Raw genomic sequence first — 23,189 nt, forward strand, 5'->3', positions numbered from 1 at the left:
TGACTGGAGAGGTCTAGGAAAAGGGGTAGATTTTGGGAAAGTCACCCAGAGCTGCAGGTCAGGGGAGACTTACTGCACAGGATGAGTAGGAAAGCCTGATTGTTGGGGACTGCATCGGACGACATTTTAAAACCTGAGAGCTTAATGGTGGAAGGCAGGGTAATATGCAAGACAGAGATTACTGCTCAAACATCTTGCATGAGTTACTAAGAGTGAAAAACTAAGTGCTTTGTATGCAACAGAGGTGGGAGGGTGGTGGTGAAAAATTGACGGGTTAGACAATGAAAGATGCAGAAAACTAAAACGAACTAAAGAACAGAGTAGTTACTGGGAAGAAATGATGAGACAGAAGAAATTAACATAAATTAAGGCCAGGTGGGTGGCAAGAACCAAGGACATGATGTACTGCTAGTTCCCACCTGCGAAGTTCAGAGAAACTGTTGTCTGGGGGAAGAATCCAGATGGCGTGTGTGGTGAAAAAGGCACCAAGGTCAAGACTGTCATATTATAGAGCATGTTCTGCAACAGGATATTGTGTGTTGCCAATATATACCCTCTTCCTATGCCCATTCATGCAAACTGATAATTTGGTAGTAGTGATGCCGACGTAAAAGACCAAACCATGTTTACATGGTACATGACGTGTCGTCTCACAGGTGGATCTGCCCTTGATAGTATATGTCTTGCCAGTCACAGGGCTGCTATAGGTGTTGTAGGAGGATTCATAGGGCATGTCTTACAGCAGGGATGGTCACATGGGTAGGAGCCATAGGGTAGAGAGGTGGGTGCAAAAGGAGCCTAGGGTCTGACAAGAATATTGTTGAGATTGGGAGGGAGATGAAAAGCTATTCTAGGTATGTTGGGCAAGATTTCAGACAGAATGGATCTCATTTCAGGGCAAGATTTTATGAAGTCATGGCCCTGTCAAAGTAGCTGATTAATACATTCCAGATCAGGATAATACTGAGTCACCAGTGGTGTGCTCTGAAGCTGTTTATTGGAGGGATCAGCAGTATCAGGATTATATGTGATGGCCTAGGAAATCTGCTTTTGAACTAGGCTGGTGGGGTAATAACGTGCAATGAAGGCTGAGCTGAGAATTGTGGTGTATTGCAGTAAAGCGTTTGCATCTGAACAAACATGTTTGCTTCAAATTTCAAGGCTGTATGGGAGGGAACATTTGACATAGAAAGGATGGCAAGTGTCAAAACGTAAGTACTGTTGTTTGTTGGTAGGTTTAATGTGGATGGAAGTGTGTAGCTGGCCTTCGGTGAGGACAAGATCAACATCAAGGAAAGTGGCATGGGATTTGGAATAGGACCATGTGAAATTTAATTCGGAGAAGTTATTCAGAGAATCCAGGAATCTTAACAGGTCAGTCTCACCACGAGTCCAGGAGTTGAAGACTTATGAAGCCCAGGAAAGTCCCCTCCAAGTGACCTATGAAGAGGTTGGCATAGGAAGGAACCATCCTGGTTCCCATGCCGTACCCCTGACCTGTTTGTATGTCTGCCCCTCAAAGGTGAAGTAGTAAATATAAAGTTGATTAAGGTGAGCAGGAAGTATGTCATAGGTTTGTAATTAGGTGGGTGCTGATGAGGAAATGTTCAGCAGCAGACAGGCCATGTATGTGGGGGATGTTGGTACAGAGCAAGATGGCATCAATGGTGACAAGCAAGGAGTGTGGTGGATTGGGACGGGCACGGATTTCAGGTGATTTAGGATATGGTTGGTATCTTTGTTATAGAAGGAAGGTCTTCGTACTACAGGTTGCAGGCGCTGATCAATTAAGGCAGATATATGTTCGGTGGGTGCTTTGAAGCCAGCAACTACAGCATGGTCAGGATGATTGGGTTTGTGGATCTTAGGAAGAAGGTAAAAGGTGGGGGTGCATTGTTTGGGTAGGGTGAGAATTCTAGGGATTGAAGAGTTAGTCCTTGTGAGGGGCCATAGTTTTAAGGAGGGACTGCAGGTCAGTTTGAATCAGAGGGATGGGATCTTGATGGCAGAAGCTGTATGTAGAGGTGTCAGACAGCTGGTGTAGACCTTCACCAGCATACTCCTTTCAGTCAAGTACTACAGTGGTAGATCCTCTGTCTGCTGGGAGAATAAAGATGGAGTCATCAGCTTTTAGGGAATGTAGAGCCTGGAGTTATGCAGAGGACAGGTTAGAGTCATGTGGTACAGACCATGAGGGAGGGTTGTGAAGCAATGCTGGATGTGAGGAATTCTTGGAAGGCTAGGAAGGGATGATTTTGAAGTAGTGGTGGTGGACAAAGTTGGGATCATGCTCTGAACTGTTCAAAGCAGGGCTAGATGTCAGATTTGCTGTCAGAATGGTTTTGGGATTTGGCTGCAAAGTGATATTTCCAAATGACATTATGTGTGAAGGAAGGTAGGTCCTTCACCAAAACAGCATGATAAAATGCAGGTTTAGGGCAACAGCAAACCTGACGTTGAACTCTGCATTGAACAGTTCAGACCACGGAAGGGGAAGGAAGACGGGTGAAGCAAAAGGCCTGGATAGGTCAAGGAAAAAGGGTGGATTTAAGGGGTGGATTTCAGGAAAGTTACCCAGAACTGCAAGTCAGGGGAGACTTACCGTACGGGATGAGAAGGGAAGACTGATTGTTGGGGACTGCATCGGACGAGATTTGAAAACCTGTGAGCTTAATGGTGGAAGGCAGGGTAATATGCAAGACAGAGATTACTGCTTAAACATTATGCACGAGTTAATAAGAGTGAAAAGCTATGTGCTTTGTATGCAACAGAGGTGGGAGGGGGTGGTGAAAAATAGACAGGTAAGACAATGAAAGAGTGAAGAAAAGGGCAGTTACTGTGAAGAAATTATGAGACAGAAGAAATTAATGTAAATTAAGGCCAGGTGGGTGGCGAGAACCAAGGACATGATGGAGTGCTAGTTCCCACCTGTGGAGTTCTAAGAAGCTGTTGTCTGGGGGAAGAATCCAGATGGCATGTGTGGTGAAACAGACACCAAGGTCAAGATTGTCATGACGGAGAGCATGTTCTGCAACAGGATATTGGGTGTCCAGTATACATCATCTGCCCATGCCCATTCATCCTAATTGATAATTTGGTGGTAGTCATGCTGATGCAAAAGGCCAAACAGTGTTCACACAACAGCTGGTATATGACGTGTTGTCTCACAGGTGGCTCCCCCTTTGATAGTATATGTTTTGCCAGTCACAGGGCTGCTATAGGTGTTGTTGGAGGATGCATAGGGTAAGTCTTGCAGCAGGGATGATCACGGCAGTAGGAGCCATAGGGTAGGGAAATGGGTGCAAAAGGAGTGTAGAGTCTGTCAAGAATATTGTGGAGATTCTGCCTGAAGAAGGAGCCACTGGCGCCGAAAGCTTGCCTGATTACAACCCTCTTTTATGTATGTGTTCTGCCACCGCTCAGCGAGTAGATTTTTTATACATCCAATCAAATTATTTTGCCAAAAATTGATTGTTTTCATTGTTACATCTTGCACATGATTTGACAATTTACACTAACTAAATCACATCTATGTACGTATCGAGCTGTCGTGCTAGGAGCAAAGGGCATACATAAAAGCATTCTCCTTGAAGACAGAGGGTATTTCTTCTGTCTCACCCATCTTGCTAACAAGTGGAAAAATTTTTTCAGGGCTTGTTCTTCAAGGATTGCAATATTTCTGAGTGACTGTCATCTACTACAGTGGCCTTGTTTTTAATTAGGCAGGCTTTCAGTGTTCTTCAAATTCTTCTTGCAGTTTTGTATCTCTGATTTTCTTGTCAACTTTTTAATTTTCCTTTTCCATGATATTGTTTTCATGTTTGTTTCTCTTGTATAGGTCCCTTATGTATTCCTTCCACTTTTAAGCCTTCTCTCTTTTATTTATTGCTAGCTTGTCATACGAGCTGGTGATATTCATACAGGTGCCTCTCTCTCTCTCTCTTTTCCTTTTTTCAAAAGTCTAACTTACACTTCTACATCTATGGATTTGTCCTCTAGTCATTTCTGCTTTGCCATTTTGCACTTAATTTTTTGAGGTTTCTTTATTTAATTCAGCCTGCTTCGTTTTTAGATTTTCTTCTTTCATAAATTTAATTCAATATCTTGTATCTTGTCCACGATTCCTGCCATACATTGGATTTTTGCCTATTTGATCCTCATGTGACTTTATTATTTCACCTCACAAACTTACCCATTCATCTTCTATTGTTATGTTTTACCATTTCAGTAAATTTCTGCCTAATAGCCCCTTTGCAACTCTCAAAAACTTCTGGTTCTTTCAGTTTCTTCTAGCTCCTATTCCCTACCTTTCTGCAGTTTCTACAGTTTTAATCTGCTGTTCATAACCAAGAAATTGTAGTCAGTCCACACTGCCCCAGAAAATGTTTAGCAGTTTAAAATCTGGTTTCAATATATCTGCTTTATTATTATGCAATCTATCTTAAACCTGGAATATCTGGAATGGAATGTGCTACACACCATATTGTGGAGTTGCTGAGTCGCAGATAGGCACAACAAAAAAACTGTCAGAAAGTAGCTTTTGGCCAACAAGGTCTTTCTGACAGTCTTTTTGTTGTACCTATCTGCAACTCAGTACCTCTGCTATAATGTGAGTAGCAACTATCCTTTTCATAATACTACCTTAAACCTGATGTCTTGAGGTCTCTCCCACAAATAAAATCTTCTTTCATGACTCTTAAGCCAAGTATTAGCAATGCTTACATGGTGCACACTGCAAAATTCTACCAGACAGCTTCCGCTTTCATTCCATTCCAACAATTCAAGTTGTTCTATTATTTTTATTTGTTGTACTATCAAATTCCAGTCCATCATCATAATTAAATTTGCATCTCTCTTAACTATTTGAGTAATTGCTTTCTTCTAACTCTTCACTATCTGCAAAGTTAGTGGACTATCGAACTTGTAACTCTGTGGTGGATGTTGACTTTGTATCTAGCTTGGCTACAATAATGCAGTCACTACAGTGTTCATAGTATTACCTACATTCATATTTTCTTAGTCATTGTTACACTTACTCTTGCATTACCCCTATTAGATTTCATGGTGCCAATTCTGCACTCACTTGACTAGATATCTAGTAGTTCCCGCTACAGCTCTTCACAATTTCCACTATATTCAACTTCAACTTACCCATTTCCCTTTTTAAATTCTCTAATTTATCAGCACCATTAAGGGATGCACAATTCCATGCTACAGCTCACAGAATGCCCGTTTTGTTTTTCTTGTTGATATCCTCTCAAGTAGTCCCTGCTTAGAGATCCAAATGGCGGAAGTATTTCATGTCCAGAGTCTTCTACTCATGAGAATGCTATCATTAAACCATACAGTAGAGCTATATGTTCTCAGGAAATATATAATAGTTACAGTTTCCCCTTGCTGTCAGCTGTTCGCAGTACCAACACAGCAAGGCAGTTTTGGCTGGTGTTACAAGGCCCTGGGAATCTTCCAGACATCTGTCCCTGCAACTACTGAGAAGGCTGCACCTCTTCAGGAACCACTATGTTAGTCTGTTCTCTCCATAGATACTCTTCTGACGTGGTTACATCTAAGGTTTACCTGTATCAGTGAAGCATGCATCCACCCCACACCCAAGGTCCACAGTTTGTGATCTGATGTTATTATCCCCCAAGGTAGTAGTTTACATGTTCTTCAGAATTCAAAAATAAAAACAAAATTCCTTTTTAGAAGACAAGCTCACTCGTTAGGCATTTCCCTAGCAGAGAACAGTATGTACTGATTAGCTAATAAAAATAATTTAGGGTTTGTCCAGATGAAGACATTTCGCTGCCAGACTAATGAGACCAATGGAACAGTTACTGTATATGCAAGAGCAACCTGTCCATTATCTCAAAGAGTTGCTCAGGAACAGAAAACTTTACAAACCTTGAAATTGACCTGACAAGGAATCTAGTGTAAGTTCACGGTGAGTTCATGACTGATATTTAAAAGGGACTATGTGCTGTTCAGTTCTCCTAACTGGAAAAGGAAATCATACATGAAGGTAATAAGCTGTATATAATGGCAGGTCAGAAGTATATATGGACTACACAACTACTACATGGAAATATGCCACCCCCAGTTTACTCAGACTTAATCCTTGCCACAACACTCCAACAATGGCATGCAAATAGGACAGCATGTTGCGTCAAGTGCCTCCATTGTCAATTAGTTATTTCTTTGCCATGGATTCCACATGGGATGACATGCAGCAAAGCATTTATTTTTATTTGTTAAATGGAGGAGATCTCCTTAATATGGAAATCCCTGTGGTCTACAGCACTGTGCTACTTAAAATTAGTTTTGTAATATCTATGAGATGACTATACTCATTATGGAATAGCTTTCTGGGATAAAACTAATACTCGATTTAATTAAACACAGAAAAATGCCATTCAAATTGTGTCCCACAACTTTACAAGGGATCACTGCAAGTCCCTATTTCTACATCCACATGGATACTCGGCAAATCACACTTAAGTGCATGGCAGAGGATTCATTGAACCACCTTCACAAAATTCTCTATTATTCCAATCTCGTACAGTGCACGGAAAAAACAAACACCTATATCTTTCTGATTTCCCTTATTTTATGATGATAATCATGTTTCCCTACATAAGTCAGCGTCAACAAAATGTTTTTGCAATTGGAGGAGAAACTTCATGAGAAGATCCTGTCACAACAAGAAACAGCTTTGCTTTAATGATGTCCACCCCAAATCCTGTATCGTTTCCATAACATTCCCTTCCCTATTTCTTGATAATACAAAACATGCTGCTCTTCTCTGAACTTTCTCGACTTTTTCAATGTACTCTGTTAATCCTATCTGGTATGGATCCCACACCATGCAGCAGTGCTCCAAAAGAGGACAGACAAGCATAGCGTAGGCAGTCTCTTTAGTTGATCTGTTGCATCTTCTAAGTGTTCTGCCAATAAAATGCAGTCTTTGGTTCACCTTTCGCACAATATTTTTTATATGTTCTTTCCAATTTAAGTAACTCATAATTGTAATTCCTATGTATTCAGTTGAATTTATGACCTTTAGATTTAAATGATTTATTGTGTAACCAAAGTTTAATGGATTAAAAAAGTTGTGTGTGCTTACATTATAGTACTACACATATATAAATGAGAGTTAATGACAAGAGATAATCTTGGGGACCTGCAAATTAATAGCAATTACCATAGCTACAACACAAACACACCGTGTGTACCTCCATTTTGAGTCAGTGAAAACAACCCACAGTCAAAGGTAGGTGAGCCACTTTGGTGTCATTCCAGGATGCCCTGGGACTCTAAAAAAATTCTCTGTGTTTTCCTGGTTTCCCTGGCCATTTTTTTTCCAGGATCATACTGTGGGTTTTTTCCTTATCTATTTTGATTGATTTTGTGACAAAATTTGCAAAAATGCTTAAAATGAAGCATCATCTACTCCAGTAAAAAATACATTTTTCACAAAAAGATCCACAGAGACTACAGGATATAATTCAAATACAATTTTACAAGACAATTACGGAAGGACTAATTTGATAAGAACACATACAAGAACATTAATTGGAGTCACAAGCGCATAGTTTTTTGTGATAGAACTACTACTTCAATCTGAGAAATCTCTGTCAACATTTTTCATGGGTTCTGTTTTTTTTTTTTTTTATTTTGTAGGTCCATTAGCTTTCCTCAACTCTCTTTCATCCGTTTATCACTTGCTATGTAGGATTTCTACGCTGCACTTTTCTCTGCTACTTTTTGACTGTAACTACCACATGTTTCTGGAAGCTGTGTATTAACTGCTTAGTGAGGGTTACAGATCAGACACCTTCAGCAACACTGGCTGTACTGTGAACAGTATGAAGTACTATATGAAAATTTTTGACTGGGATGGTCAGAAAAACCTCTTTTCAAGGCTGACATTGGCATGGGAGACAATGTAAGCAGCACGTTTGATAAATTTCTTTACAAGTGCTCTTATCCCCAGCCCAGTGACCATCCTCCAGAACTGATTGATGGGATCACGATCCCATCAAGGATTTCCTTTACTGGCCTGATCTCTGAAAGATTTAGGAACTTATGGGCAACGGCATCAGCCTCATGACCACCAAAGCGATTTAAGGTAGTGAGAAGAATACGGCAGAATTTTGGATGCTGCTCATAAATGTGAGGCACTCATTCCGGGCTGCCAGGATATCTTTGATATGTCACACTGACCCACAACTTTTTTTGATTATATACTCATTATCCCCTATCTATGGTGGCAACAGGTTTATACTGTCATTCAGATCTATTTTGAAACTAGTTTGTTTCAACAAAACTTTGGATTTTAAAAGATCTCATTCATTCACTGACATAGACTGAAGGGAAATATGGACGAAAGGAGCTAAGGGGCAACTGATGGAAATGTAGTCAGAAATGGATCAACCTGAACAGCCAAAGTCTCAAAAAAGGCGAGATGTGCTCTCAGCATCTTGACACTTAAATGTTCACGCACTACTTGGCCGCTAAGACTCTTAGGAATTCCAATAGTGATCCTAGGTTTTGGTTTTAACACCTCCTTTTTCCTTTCCACTTTCTTCACACTTTTTCAAGCCATTAACATTTACTAGGCCTAGACTGCCACCACTTTATTCTCCACCTACCAAACGGTGCAAAACTTCTGAGGAAAAACAGAGGTGTCTGTAATAGTGAAGCTATCAGCTCAGTGAGAAGGAACATTTTTAAATAGATTATATGCAGCTCTCAAAACCCGAGTAAGATTCCAGCCGATGCTAATATGGCCAGTTTTAAAGGCAACATGCACTGTATGTAAACCACGAGTCCCAAAGCACAGAGTCCTCTGGATTACCTTTGCCATTAAGCTTCTTTTCAGTCTCTTATTAAAACTAGGACCTTGCTATGTCAGACTTACCATAGAGTGGGCTGCACTTGCCTCAAATCCTTCAATTAAATCCTCTGCAGTGCTTTGTCCCAAAAACACTGACATAAGATGCCTGCTGAAAACCTGGCCCAATGCACTATCCCAAACATGTACAAGCAGATCCATCTGCTGGTTTTGGCTAACCTTATTCAAAGACACATCAAATTCAATCATGACCGCGTCACAGGCAGTAATGGTATGCTGTACTTGTTGAGTGAAAAACGGCACCACTCCAAACTTAGAGCTATCATTTACTTTTGACTTTTGAGGCTGCACTTTGGAGGCAATGTCACTACCTGGGAGCATATCCAGTAAGAGATTAACAAGACTGCAAGCATCCAAAGAAGACTGGTTTCTCAAAGTAGATAACAGACACCAGCGGACCTCTGCCTTCGTGCCTTCATCACAGCACCCTTCTGTGTGTAATCTAATATTGCTGATTGTCATCTAGACATTCCTGCAGCACGAGCTCGAAGCAGCTGCCTTGTGCCAGGACATGTCATGACTGCATGATGCCCTCCTTGCCTGCTCACATCACACTAAATATACATGGAGACTAATTAGGAATATGACTTTTCTTTACTGGAATTGGTAATTTTATTTTCCAGTGCAATTACGAGTCTAAGACACTGCCACATGTGTCCTTCCTGTTGTCAGAACGATCCTGCTGAATGTGTCTAGCAGTGGTAGGTGCACTGCGACTACTAAACCTGTGGCAGTACCACTGGAGCTAAAGCTGTCCACGCCAGATATCAACACTGCAACATTCCTAGCAGCCTCTTGCTCAGTGTCTTCTCTCCCCTGGTGTGACTGCACAAGGATTGTTGAGGAAGAAGTTCATTTTACAGAGCATGCACCGAACACTGACTATTTCAGATGTGTGATCTGCAACCCATCAAAATTCAGGATCCTCAGTCCAGTGACGGTTGAATGCACATTAACAATTCTTCAAGTGAACCCTGAATTTTAGACAGGATCACAACTGAACAATATAATGGGACATGTCACATGTTCATGAAGACATAAAGTCACTTAACATCTAGCCACTCAGGCTACTTTCTTTCCTACAAGTCATCTCCAGTCATCTCCACCCCCCCCCCCCTACGTCCCATCTTGACCGAGTGCAAGGGGAGGCAATAATATCTTCCTTGTGTGCATGTAACTGAAAACAGATTGTGGCAACTAAGACTCACATAACCATCCGAAAAGATTGCCAATGACGAGAAAAATGATGTGAAGGGTCATCCCTACTGCCTAGCATCCTACTCGTACAGTCCCCATTAGCTCTCCAGTCACCTGTGTCACAATGTTCCCATTGCAGTAATTAGCTCAAAGTTCATTCAACCAACCATCACATCCGACAGTTCAAATGGCTCTGAGCAACTATGGGACTTAACATCTCAGGTTATCAGTCCCCTAGAACTTAGAACTACTTAAACCCAAATAACCTAAGGACATCACACACATCCACGCCCAAGGCAGGATTCGAACCTGCGGCTGAAGCGGTCGCGCGGTTCCAGACTGAAGCGGCTAGAACCACTCGGCCAACAGCGGACGGCCATCCGACAGTCAGAGACATGCCTGTTAGTGTTCTACTGACACTATTTTATGTCTACCATTGAAGTTATATAATTATCTTATTCATATACAACAGCAATCAGATCAAAAACTGCTGGCATGCTACAATAGCAATTTTTTGGTATACATACAAAACAAAGTATTGTATGCAAACCTATCAAGCACTAGCATTCCTGGATCAAAATAAATGGATCTGAATTGGCCACGAGCTCCCCTAAAATGGCTTGTCATGTTAGTAAATGAAGCAATACTTACATATGAACAGATGTAAATTTGAACTACACAAGATAACCTTCACAGTTCTTTGCTTGTCACATTGCATCATAACAACAAATCTACTGCACAAGAAAAAACTAAGAGAATGGTGACCAAGCTGCAGCAACAGGAGTTCATACCGTTCCACGTCGACAACAACAAACCTCGGTATGAGCCTGTTGATTCAGACGTGCTGATCTGCATTCTGGCAGTGAACATGGCCAACTATAGTGTGATCCAGAGCACTGTCAGCACCTATGAGGTTGACGCGCCAGCAGCATCACACCTAAGGGAGCTGCCTTGGTGCTGTGACGAGAAGGGCTCTTGCGAGCCGGTTTTGGTAATGCAGCCCAAATGCTGCAAGTGCCAGGACAAGGGCCATGACGCCAAGTATTGCTGCAACACAGCAAGGTGCATCAAGTGCTCTGGCGAGCACGACAGCCGTGCCTGCTACCATGGCAGGGAAGTGCTATTGACTTGCGCACAGTGAGGCGGACCGCATGTCACCTGCTAGCAGGGCTGCCCTGCTTTTCAAGATCGAGGCGGTCGTGGCCATATCAACGCAATGGAAAAGAAGATGACAGCGACAACAGGCACTGACCAGCCCAGGTCACCTGAGAGACAGTGCACGAGCAGGTGCCCCTACCAGCTGTGGGGACGACCACCCAGATGCGGACACACAGAATGTAGCTTATGCCCTTGAGAAAAACAGACTGGTCAACTTCCAAACCGCCATGGAGGAAGCCACAGTTGCCCTCAAAGCAATCACAGTGGCAGAGGGAGGCCACCTTGCGGCCACCTTGCAGCCACCCTGGCAGCAGAGACGAGGGGGCCTTGAGGCAACTGCATGCAGTCCTTGTCCAAAGCCTACAACCAGCAGAAGGGGTGCAAACTCCGACAAGTGTTCCTGCACCACACAGAAGGGTGTAAGGGTGCCTGCCCCTGGGACCACCTCAGCAGCGCCACAGGGGAAAGGCGCCAGGAAGACATTCATTGCCCAACAGCAATGGCAGTGATGCTGAAAGCCACAGGCTTGACCAACGTGAATGCGGAAGACAAGAAGGCAGCACGCATCACCGAAGCACGAGAGAATGACCTGCAGCTCTCCGACAAATCAGCTGGGGAGTTTGCGGAGCAAGCAGAGCTACTCAAGGAGCAGCTGCAGAAAAACTGCACCATGCATTAAACAAGAGACACGAACCAAACAGCAGGCTGCTACCTTTCAACTTCAGCCTGATGATGCTGTGCCAAGACACTAACGACATGGTTCAGCTGATGTCTCGAGGCACAATCTATGGCTCTGACACAGTATTGATGCATGATACCCACTACTAACAAAACCTACCCCTGCATGATGTGTCACAGGCAGCAGGAAATCTGCTCCTGCTCTCACTATCCGACCCTCCTATCGCAGAGGCTTTTTTCCCTTGTCTATTGCTTTGGCACTTTTTTCCCTCCAAAATTCAAATCGCTACAGTTCATTCAATTTTTTACCCAATCTATCCCCAAATGAGTGCGTACTAATGGTTAACCTTAACGAGACATACGCAAACATTGCAGTACTCACATCCTGTGAGACCTCACTTAATGAACACTAACACTTATACAGAAATGGCAGTAGACTTTTTGTGTTGGCCATCATGCTGATGTGGATGCGGAGGGACCCCACCTCTCTCTCTCTCTCTTTTTAGTCTCCCTCCCCCCCCCCCCCCCCAAGCTCATTATTAGACAAAAGCAATAAAGTGCTAGGTATCTTCTGCGCTCTTACAAAGGCATTTGATTCAGTGACTCACTACACGCTGCTTCATGAACTAAGACAGGTACAGGATCAGACAAAATACTCTGCAGTAGCTCAGGTCTTATCTGACAAACAGGAAGTAAAGGGTAATCATAAAATCTAATACCATAAATTATATATCTCAATGAGATACAATTTCACAAGGAGTCCCTCAAGACTTAATCTAACAGCCAATATTGTTTCTCTTTAAAGAAAAAATTCACCTCTTAATATTGCTGCCTGATCAGCATGTTTACTGATGACTCTTATGTACTTATTGGAGGGGGGGGGGGGGGGGAAAAGAGGTGGGAGAAATTTTAAATGGTGTAATAAACACACTAAACAACCTAGATACTTGGTTTCAATAAAATGGTCTTAAACTTAGTATTTCAAAGACATCGTTTACTCAATTTAAAACCAAACAAACAAAAATCAGTGACATGAACAACCCACATAAAATTTATGGACGAAGTACAGTCCATCAAATTCTTGGGACTAAACTTGGACAAAAATCTAAGCAAGGAACCAGATATAGATTATTTGGTTACTAAATTAGACAGCCTGGCTTTTGCAATGGATGTGCTATCTGGTGCAACAGACAAACAGCAAAAATGACTCTGAGCACTATGGGACTTAACATCTGTGGTCATCAGTCCCCTAGAGCTTAGAACTACTTAAACCTAACTAACCTAAAGATATAACACACATCCATGCCCGAGGCAGGATTCGAACCTGCAACCGCAGCGGTCATGCGGTTCCAGACTGAAGCGCCTAGCACCGCACGGCCACACCGGCCGGCTCAACAGACAAACAGCAGGAAAGTGTTATATCATTGTTAATTTGAATCCAAGCCATGCCATGAATCCTGCTATTTCAGAAAAAGATTTGTTAGAAAAATGAGTGCTGCCATTCCAAGAACAACCTGTCGTTCGCTATTCAAGAATCTAAAAGTATTACCTATTGCTGCATTGTACATATTTGTGATTATCATCTTCTTACGCAGTAATCCAGAGCTAACTGAAGAAAACATATTTACAGCACTAGACACAAAGAAAATTTCATGCTTCCAACAAATCACTTAAAACTCATCAACAAAGAGACAAACACATGGGAATAAAAAACTACAATAAACTCAAGGGTAGAGACATACTGACAAGGGAACCTCCCCATCGCATCCCCCTCAGATTTAGTTATAAGGTGGCACAGTGGATAGGCCTTGAAAAACTGTACACAGATTAATCGAGAAAACAGGAAGAAATTGTGTGGAACTATGAAAAAAATAAGCAAAATATACAAACTGAGTAGTCCATGTGGAACATATGCAATATAAATGTGAATATTGGCACAGGAATGCCGTGGTCCCATGGTTAGCGTGAGCAGCTGCGGTATGAGAGGTCCTTGGTTCAAGTCTTCCCAGCAGCGAAAATTTTAATTTTTTATTTTCAGACAATTATCAAAGTTCAGGCACTTACACAAAATTAACTTCGCTCTCCAAAATTCCAGGACATGTTCAGATATGTTTGGACATATGCGGGATTTGACGGTCTACACGCGGAAAAAATTGAAAACGTTAAAAACATATGTTTTGACAGAGCACAAGGAAAACTGTGCGACTGTGAAACTGTTGCATTCATTTGTTGCAGTTTATGTGACAAACTCTTATGTTTTCATCACTTTTTTGGGAGTGATTATCACATCCACAAGAAAACCTAAATCGGGCAAGGTAGAAGAATCTTTTTACCCATTCGCCAAGTGTACAAGGTAGGTGGGTCGACAACATTTTCCTGTCATGTGACGCACATGTCTCGTATAGAATATATCAGACGTGTTTTCCTGTGGAGGAATCTGTTGACCTATGACCTTGCAATCAAATGATTTCGGTTCCCAATGGAGAGCCACGTCCTTTCGTCTACTCATCGCACGGTTTTGCGGTGTGGTCGCAAAACACAGACACTAAACTTATTTCAGTGAACAGAGACGTCAATGAACGAACGGACAGACCATAATTTTGCGAAAATAAAGAATGAAATTATTTCACTCGAGGGAAGACTTGAACCAAGGACCTCTCACTCCGCAGCTGCTCACGCTAACCACGGGACCACGGCGCTCCTGAGCTCACCATATCCTTAATGTTGCCTATCTTGCATGTGGACTACTCAGTTTGTATATTTTGCTTAGTTTTTTCATAGTTCCACACAACTTCTTCCTGTTTTCTCGATTGATCTGTGTTCAGTTTTTCAAGGCCTATCCACTGTGCCAGCTTATAACTAAATCTGAAGGGGTGCGATGGGAAGGTTCCCTTGCGAGCACTGGGGGAGGTTCACTGAATTGGAAATTACGTATCTCCTAGAGGAAAAATGCTACAACTCGACTGAGGAATTTAAGAATGATCACATTATCATTTGAACTATGTGACTATTTAATATTATAATGTTATGTATAATATTGTGTGTATAAAATAATGCCTGGAAATTTTAGACACTAAGTACTGGTACATCACGAGGAAAACAATATAATAACATTATTGCATTCAACATAAACTATGCTGGTAAAATTAGTATCAGAAAATTACATAACTACGTATATCATAATCAAAAAATTGACATGTCTCCTGTAGAATACAAACAGATGACACACTAAAATATGTGTTAGGAGACAAATAAAATGAAATACATTTGCTCAACAGAAAGAAATTTATGTTGGTGATTGCACTCAGAAACAGAGCACTCTTACGATGAATTTTCTAATAAACCAAGGGAACTCTAATTTCAATGCTCACACAAGTATTCAAAGTATGGTAATTACAATCATGGGGCTGATAGTTCACTGGTGTATAACTTTCCTGTGCTCATTAGAATCAACTAAAATTTCTTAATAGGAGGTGTCTGTTTAAAGTTATAAACATTCTTGTCATCCCAAGATATAACTCTGAAAGTAGATTTTGTGTTGATGTGTGTATTAAATGACATAATCCTTGTTACTTGCTGAAAGATACACACATGAAACTACTGGTACAAAAAGCAGCAAATATATTTTATGCCTGACATACTGGCTTTTCCGGGCCATTTGTGACACTGGTATGAATAAAAAGAAATAATGATAAAATCTCTCTACTGTCTTCACAATAACTTTGCAAATCGCATCACCTTCAGTGTAAATAATGTGACCACGAAACATTACATGCAAGAAAGAATCAGCATTTAATTAGTTTCATGTTCCACACATCGTTTTGCAAAGTAAATTGTAATGATATGAAATGAGTCATTTTACATTCACATTGCAAATTAATTTATAAATATGGCTACACGAAAATATACAGATGTGAGTTAGTAATTCCTGTTAACCACCTTCTGCATATTATAATAATTGAAATTCATCTACGAAACAAAAAGAGTTGTCAATGAGAAACATTTCAGTTTGTTTTCAAACTTTATTTTGCAGTCTGTCAGACATTTTATATCATTGGGCAAGTTATCAACTGCTGTAGGATTGTGCATCCCTTTTGTGCTAAAGACAACCTTAATGCGGAGTAATGAAGTCATTTTTTCTTCTGGTATTGTAATTATGTACATCATTGTTCTTTCTAAACTGCAGTGGATTGTTTACAACAAACTTCATGAGGAAATAAATATGCTATGAAGCAGTAGTCAGAAAGCCCCCCTCCTTAAACAGATGTCTACAAGATGAATGTGTGCGAGCACCACATATTATTCTTACAACATGTTGTTGAACAATGAAGACATTCATTCTTAATGATGAGTTACCCCAGAATATTATTCCATATGACATTACTGAATAAAAATATACAATATACGTCAACTTACGTTTTGCGAGAACTAAGTTATTTTGGGCATTCCAAAATGTGCTGTTTCCAGTTCGGATTCTCGTCAATACGGAAACTTAAGAATTTTGAAGTCTCCACCCTACTCATAATTTCCTCATCAAAACTTACACTTATCATTTATGTAGTGCCCCTAGATGTGCAGAACTGAATATATTGTGACTTTTTAAAATTGAGGGTGAGACCATTTGTGGAAAACCAGCCAATGGTAATTTTATGATCTAGTTTTCCATTTCTTCTGTTTCTGTATATACGCTTAGATTGGTCACAATACTAGTGTCATATTCCACAAAAAAAACTAATTCTGTTAGTTCTATATTAGACGGAAGATCAGTTACATATAAGAGCAACAATAGTGAGCCTAAGATTGAGACTTCAGGAAACCCCATACGTGATTTCTGCCAAGTCAGAATTATGTTTCCAGACTATATTTGCAGAATTATTAAGTACAACTTTCTGCATTTTTTTGTTTGTTTGTTAGATATGACATTATCAAATGGTTGGCTATACCATCAGTACCACATATATATTTGTATCATGTTGACTCACAAATACAGATCTTTCGATAGTCAGTTACGACTACAAGATAAAGCTCTGCTTTAAAATGTACAATAGCTAATAAAATAAACTATTGCAAATACAATAGACAGATTTTATCATTACTCTGGAATGTGTGTTCAGTGTAGGAAAAAAACTCCTTTTTAAAATATTGTCAAAAAAATTACAGAGTGAGTAATGTAGTTGTTACCCTGCTACACATTCCATATTGAACATCACAGTTATTAAATTACATGCAAATATGAAAATCAACATCTCCAACGGAAAGATTTAAAACACACATCCCCGTAAAAATTTTGTAGTCTTTTCCTATAGAAAAGGAAGATCTTCAATACTGATCTTTAGTTCTTTCTCCTTGATTTTATGATTCCTGCACGATATACGGTAGTTTTTTCCTTTTGCCTTTTATAAATAGAGGTATAACACAATTCAGCCAACAAGGTTTGAGTGGCTTGTTATCAGGGAGCGTCTAATCCAACTTTAAAGTAAACGAGACAAGTAACATGTATAAGATGATTAGATCTGTAACTTACCTTCAATTATTTTCTTAAGTTCGTGAACTGACGTTGTATCCTTTGCATCTGTAAAAATTGTGAGCTTTTTTCTCCTGATCATTAAAAATACATCCTGAAATAGAAATATTTTCTACTGCAGAAACACGGCGAAAAATTTTATCTTTTACACAAAAAAGTTTGTAAAAACAAATAAGTAAGGGTGCAGCAAAAAGCTACACCGAACTATCAATGGCAGTTGTCAATATTTTTCCGTCCGCAATCTTCACCCTTTAATAATAGCACATGATTCAGTAATTTACACTAACCTACAAAATATAAACTAATGTATACTGTTTCTTACGATTATATTTCCTAAAATCATACCATTATGGGATGGGCTTTATGTATTTACACAGCACTAGACGATCGAAAGAAATATTTTGGTTCTTTTGTCAAAATTTTCCTACTGTTTACGTACAGCTCCGCGGTGAAAGGTCTAGATAGCGCATAAACTACAGTCCCAGGTCAGCCAACATACAAGGAATGCTACTCTCTTTGTCAGTCAAACTAATAAAAAGTGTAGACGCTATAGTCAATTAAATTTTCGTATTTTGTCCAGGTTTAAAAGACTTTCCTGTCCTATAATAGTAAATATACTGTTACAGATTAGGGTATCTCTCGCGCGCCCGATGTCCGAGTTGTTTTATTGTTCTGCATGAAATGATAAACATCTTTGGTGGTGGGAGGTTGTGTACAAGGTTAGAATCCGCGGGAGTTTGGAAATGCATTTTTTGGAATTAGTTGAAGATAAAGGCACTAGTATATTTAATTTGACCCTGTTTTGAAACCATATTTCGATACCCTTCGTCGTGTTGGGAGCCGTTTGAGATAATTTGGAAGCCAAGGTACGGGACACACCTTTTATTCCGTCCTAAGCTAGCTTCAGGAAATATTTGACAGCTGCTGAAAATCAGCTCCTACTGTACTGCGTGTGGCCTCGCTATTTTTAAAACTGTATATTGTCGGCTTTTCTGTGTTTTATTTGACAACGGCGAGGAACTGGCATGAATTCCACAGTTTAAACGCGAAATTGGTTGCGCTGTAGTAACAATTATTGCTTTTTATATAGTGCTCTTAACTCACTATTTCGGAATTTGAGGGATTCTCCAGAAGAGATTGATTCAAGACACTTCGTTGGAAATCGAGCCACCAACTTGTTGAAAATAGGTTAAGGGTCAAAGTTATTGGAGACGGATCAAATTTAGTAATTATAAAATCAAAATCAAAGGATTAAGAGAATTATAGAACGCCGCCACAGAGGTGGGATGGAGTGAACTGGCTCTTGGGTTTGGAGGAATGGAAACAGAAGAACTTTTTCGAAGACACCGTACTGTAACTCTTTCAGTACTTGGTTGTATCCATGGCAACATCTTTCTGCTAAAACTGATATCACCAACGTATCGAGAAGCAGATTGAAGATTTATACAGTGTCATTGTTGTTTCAACCAGTTAAGTGACCGATGAACTCGCTGTTTGGTCCCCTCCTCCAAATCAGCCAACCAGTTTAAGGATCGATGTATCATCGCGCAAACTAACACCACCTTGAATAGGAATATTTTTTTCTTGTCTGGCAAGCAACATGGAAACGTCTTAACTATGAAGCGTTAGCAGAAATGACGTGCGCAGTTGTCAGTTCTGTTACAGCGAGTTTTAGTGTTAAAACCCGAATTTTTCATTTACGATAGGTTAAACGAAGCTGGGTATATTTAAGGGCCAATACTGGACACCCGACATTTGCCTATGTACTAGTACTAGCGAAAATAAAACTAAGTGGCGAATACCAATTGCCAGCCACTGGCATTCAACCACAATGAATCTCATCTCGGCCATATGCGGTCCAGTTATCGATGAAAATGAATTAAAATTAGCGTTGCCTGATGCATCACGAGGCAGCTGAATGACACTAGGATAAGTAAAATTTGTGTATGACGAAATGGAATCAAAAGTTGTGCCCTTTATTGTTTGTGGTTAGGAAAGGCTTGGTGGAGATTCCGTAATTGTTTTATGGTCGAATCGCATATTTACCCTGCTGAAGCGATATCGCGATTGATCTGTTAGTGTCTTGTGAACTAGTTCTCTGATGCAGTCAGCTGAAAGCATGAATTTCTGCAAGCGATGAGCTACTGCTGGAAAAACTGTAATACGAACGTAATATTAGATTCCCGAACGCAAGATGGCACTAACCTAGACAACCAATCAATACAAAACAACGTAAAAAAAAGTTATTGCATGGTGGCAAGTGGCGCTTCGTTTAAGTGTGTGGCGCTTATTTGAATTATATCTCAATTTGTTAAAATCACTAGCAGCACTTCTGCGGCTCCTATGGAAAACAATACGCCGACACCATGGGTCCCATGCTGTACTCGTCGCCAACTCATAGGCAATATCGTGTACAAGAATCACGTACGTGCGATTGTTTTTTTTACAGAACGCGCCAAGATCACCGACGACATAACTGTGTGCCGCATCACATGACAGCTCTAATAAAATGCTGCAAAAGTAAATACTGTCACTACCACTCCTAGTCTATCCCCCATTGGCTATGTGGAACACACTTTTGTGTAAATAAGCATTTAAGTAAACTTGAATCCCAGAAATATTATTCACATAAGGCTGACAGCAGTTTTTCTTGTCCACAATTAAGATTTGAGATGTGAACCACACATTGCCCCCCCCCCCCCCCCTCCCACCCCGGTCCCATCTCCATGCACTTCTCGTAGTTGATGTACACAATATGCACCAAAATACTGTATTGTCATGTACTGATACTTTATTACTATATCTTCGTCGTTGACCAGCCATGCATGGCTGGACAGACTGCGTCACAAATATAATGTTTATCAACAAACATTTATACAACACCATATACCAAATTTATATTACAAATAAAAGAAAATATTTATGCAGTGCACAAAAACACATAGAACATAGAGAAAATGAAATATAACGAAACAGGAAAGTAAAACTTTATAGCAGCAAATGAAAATACCATAAAGCAAAATGTTTACAAAACCATGTAGACCACACACATAAAGTTTTGTTTTTGCTAAATATGTACTTGAAGTAAAACACAAAATTAAATGTGCAGTTAACTGAGAACATAAAAAGAAGATTAAATTTAGGCAAAATTATATATAAAACATAACAATATTTATTATTTTCTCCATTCACTGGAACCACTGTTGAAAAACTCTTCCAAGGAATATAGTGGATGTTGTTTCAAGTCGCGAGCAATTTTTTTCCGAAATAATTCAGGTGGCAGGGATTTCACTTCTGGAGGCAGTTGATTGTACATTTTTAGGGCGACAGTTGGAAAGCTGTCTTGTGTGCTTGAGAGGCGACACCTTGGCACTTCAATGTTCCTCTTACAGTGAGTGTCATGATTATGTATTTCTTGTCTTACACTAAAATTCCTTTGATTTTCTTTTATATAAATGAGGCAGAAAAACACATACTGGTTAAAAACAGTCTTTATGCCTAGCCTGGTGAAAATAGGCTTACAGTGGTCCAGTCTTTTGCTAGAGGATATGATCCTGATGGCTTTTTTTGTAATAGCAACACATCTTTGCAGCCTGAGGAGTGTCCCCACAACAACAGTCCATAGCTAATGTGGCTGTGGAAGAGTGCATAGAAACTGGTCAGATATTATCCTCTTCAGCTTCCTCAGGAGGTATATCACATGAGAAAGTTTGGTGCATACATATGCAGTGTGACCATTCATGGAGAGTTTGCTGTCAATCTTGAAGCCCAGTAGTCTGACAGTCTCCATGTTTTCTTGCTCTTCAATGTTGGTTAGACTGCATATCAAATGTTGGGTTTTTTCTTCATTGATCTTCATTTTATTTATGATGAACCATTCTTTTATTTCTTCAAGCATCAAATTTGATGCACCAAGAGCTTCTGCAGCTGTATGTCCTTTGGCAATAAGGGTAGTGTCACCTGCAAACTGCAACATTTGACTATAACAGCTCGTATCATTGACATATGTGAGGAATAGGAGAGGTCCTAAGACTGATCCTTGGGGCACTCCATGTTCCAGTTTTTGTTCAAGAGAAGTTGCTCCGTGCACTGATACTACCTGCTTTCGGTTATCCAAATAAGATTGGAGTGTTGACAGAACAACATGTCCCACACCATAGCATCTTAACTTGGCTATTAGTGTTGTGTGTGAGATGCAGTCAGAGGCTTTGCTGAGGTCACAGAGTGTCAGTGCCACACACTCTCTCTCTTCAAAACTCTGTCGAATCATTTTTAATAAGTCCAGTGTGGCTGTCACTGTTGATCTCCCTTTGCGGAATACTCATATGTGATACAGATTTACTGAATTTACCTTGCACTTCAAGGCAGGTTAAAACTGCTTTAATCTGAAAGGAAGTTTCATACTTCTCAATTTTTTTACCTACACTTAAAATTGCATTGAGTATGTAATAGATGTACACATTGGGCTACATTACAAATTGATCTGTTACAACTGTTATGATGTATTCACATTCATTGGTTGCATCAACTCACAACCACGTTGTACCACCTTCCAACATAACAGATCTTGGACTGCATTACAGGTAAATTTGTCACCATAACCAAGATTTTGGGATGAGATGCTGTCCCCCACACACTAACCCATATAGGCACTATGGCAAGTAATTATGTGAATAATGTTGAAAGCTGTTATCTAACTTGTGACCATTTATCAAGACTTTTATTGTCTTCATAATGAGCAGGACTTTGATTCATGTGAAAGTTTTGTAACAGTGGCAGTTATATAGCTGTACACTATTAAGAGGAAAAAGGAAAGAGAATATAAATGTACTGGAGATGGGAATCTTTCGTACAACTGCCCAGGTTAACGGTATCTGTCTCGTAACACCGTAACTCCCTTGTATTTCACTATTCAGATAGGCTAATAGACAGCTATGCAAGCAAAGCCATTAGCATAATACACACAGAGTTGTATTGCTTTGGATTTCTTATCGGCACAGGAAAAAGGAAAAGGAAGATTGGGGTTTATTGTCCCATTGACAATGTAGTCATTAGAGACGGATCACGTGCTTGGATGAAGAAAGGATGGGAACCCTTCTAGAGAAATCATCTTGGCAATTGCCTTATGTGATTAAGGAAAATCACAGAAAACCTAAATCTGTGATAGAAGAGTAAGGATTTGAACTGTTGTCCTCCCAAATGCAAGTCCAATATGATGAATTCTCTGCCACCTCTGTGTGTTAGCAGCAGCTTCTGCAGAATATTCGCTTCGTGTGTGTATAGCCTAAGATACTTTTTGAGGATGTTGATGCACCCTTGTTTTAATCATCTGAAGTTCCCACCATCATTCATACCTTAGGCTGTGTAGGATAGCTTACAGACGTCTTTTGCCTGCTTGGTAGAATTATGTTGTCCGTCACTAAAGGTTTAACAAATGTTCTCAGTCCAGAGGCTATCTGTGCTGTTTTTGTCTTGTTGGAATCTGGTGCTAGTTTATTCATCAGGTTCCTTGGGGCTTTGTGAGCCAAAGCTATGTGGTCATGAAACAATATTACATAATTCACTCAAAGCTCTTAAATATTTAAAAACCTAAAGAAGGTTATGAAAATGGAAAATATGTACAGCTGTATATACCGCTAATAATGTTATGGCACGAAGCTCTAAACTACTGAAAGAAACACCTGTACAAAATGAAGTGTACCACACTGAAGTCTTCGA

The 23,189-nt window shown here is 40.2% G+C and overlaps 1 protein-coding gene across 3 annotated transcripts in view; it reads right to left on the reverse strand.

The window, feature by feature from the left end:
- The window catches only part of LOC126198445 (elongin-B), a 40,488-nt gene extending 20,881 nt beyond the window's left edge, over positions 1-19,607 (reverse strand). Inside the window, exons 1-2 of one of the 3 annotated variants that reach the window (XM_049934772.1) lie at positions 19,518-19,607; positions 17,472-17,565 (exon numbers count right to left, since the gene is read on the reverse strand). In XM_049934772.1, the coding sequence (XP_049790729.1) occupies positions 17,472-17,565; positions 19,518-19,592 (169 nt within the window). In that variant the 5' untranslated portion in view covers positions 19,593-19,607. Of the gene's footprint in view, positions 1-17,471; positions 17,566-17,793; positions 18,093-19,517 lie in introns of those variants that run through there. The other 2 variants (XM_049934782.1, XM_049934790.1) reach the window with 2 other exon arrangements.
- Positions 19,608-23,189: the final 3,582 nt, after the last annotated feature.

Source organism: Schistocerca nitens, chromosome 1, assembly GCF_023898315.1.
Source record: "Schistocerca nitens isolate TAMUIC-IGC-003100 chromosome 1, iqSchNite1.1, whole genome shotgun sequence".
NCBI classification, from domain to species: domain Eukaryota; kingdom Metazoa; phylum Arthropoda; class Insecta; order Orthoptera; family Acrididae; genus Schistocerca; species Schistocerca nitens.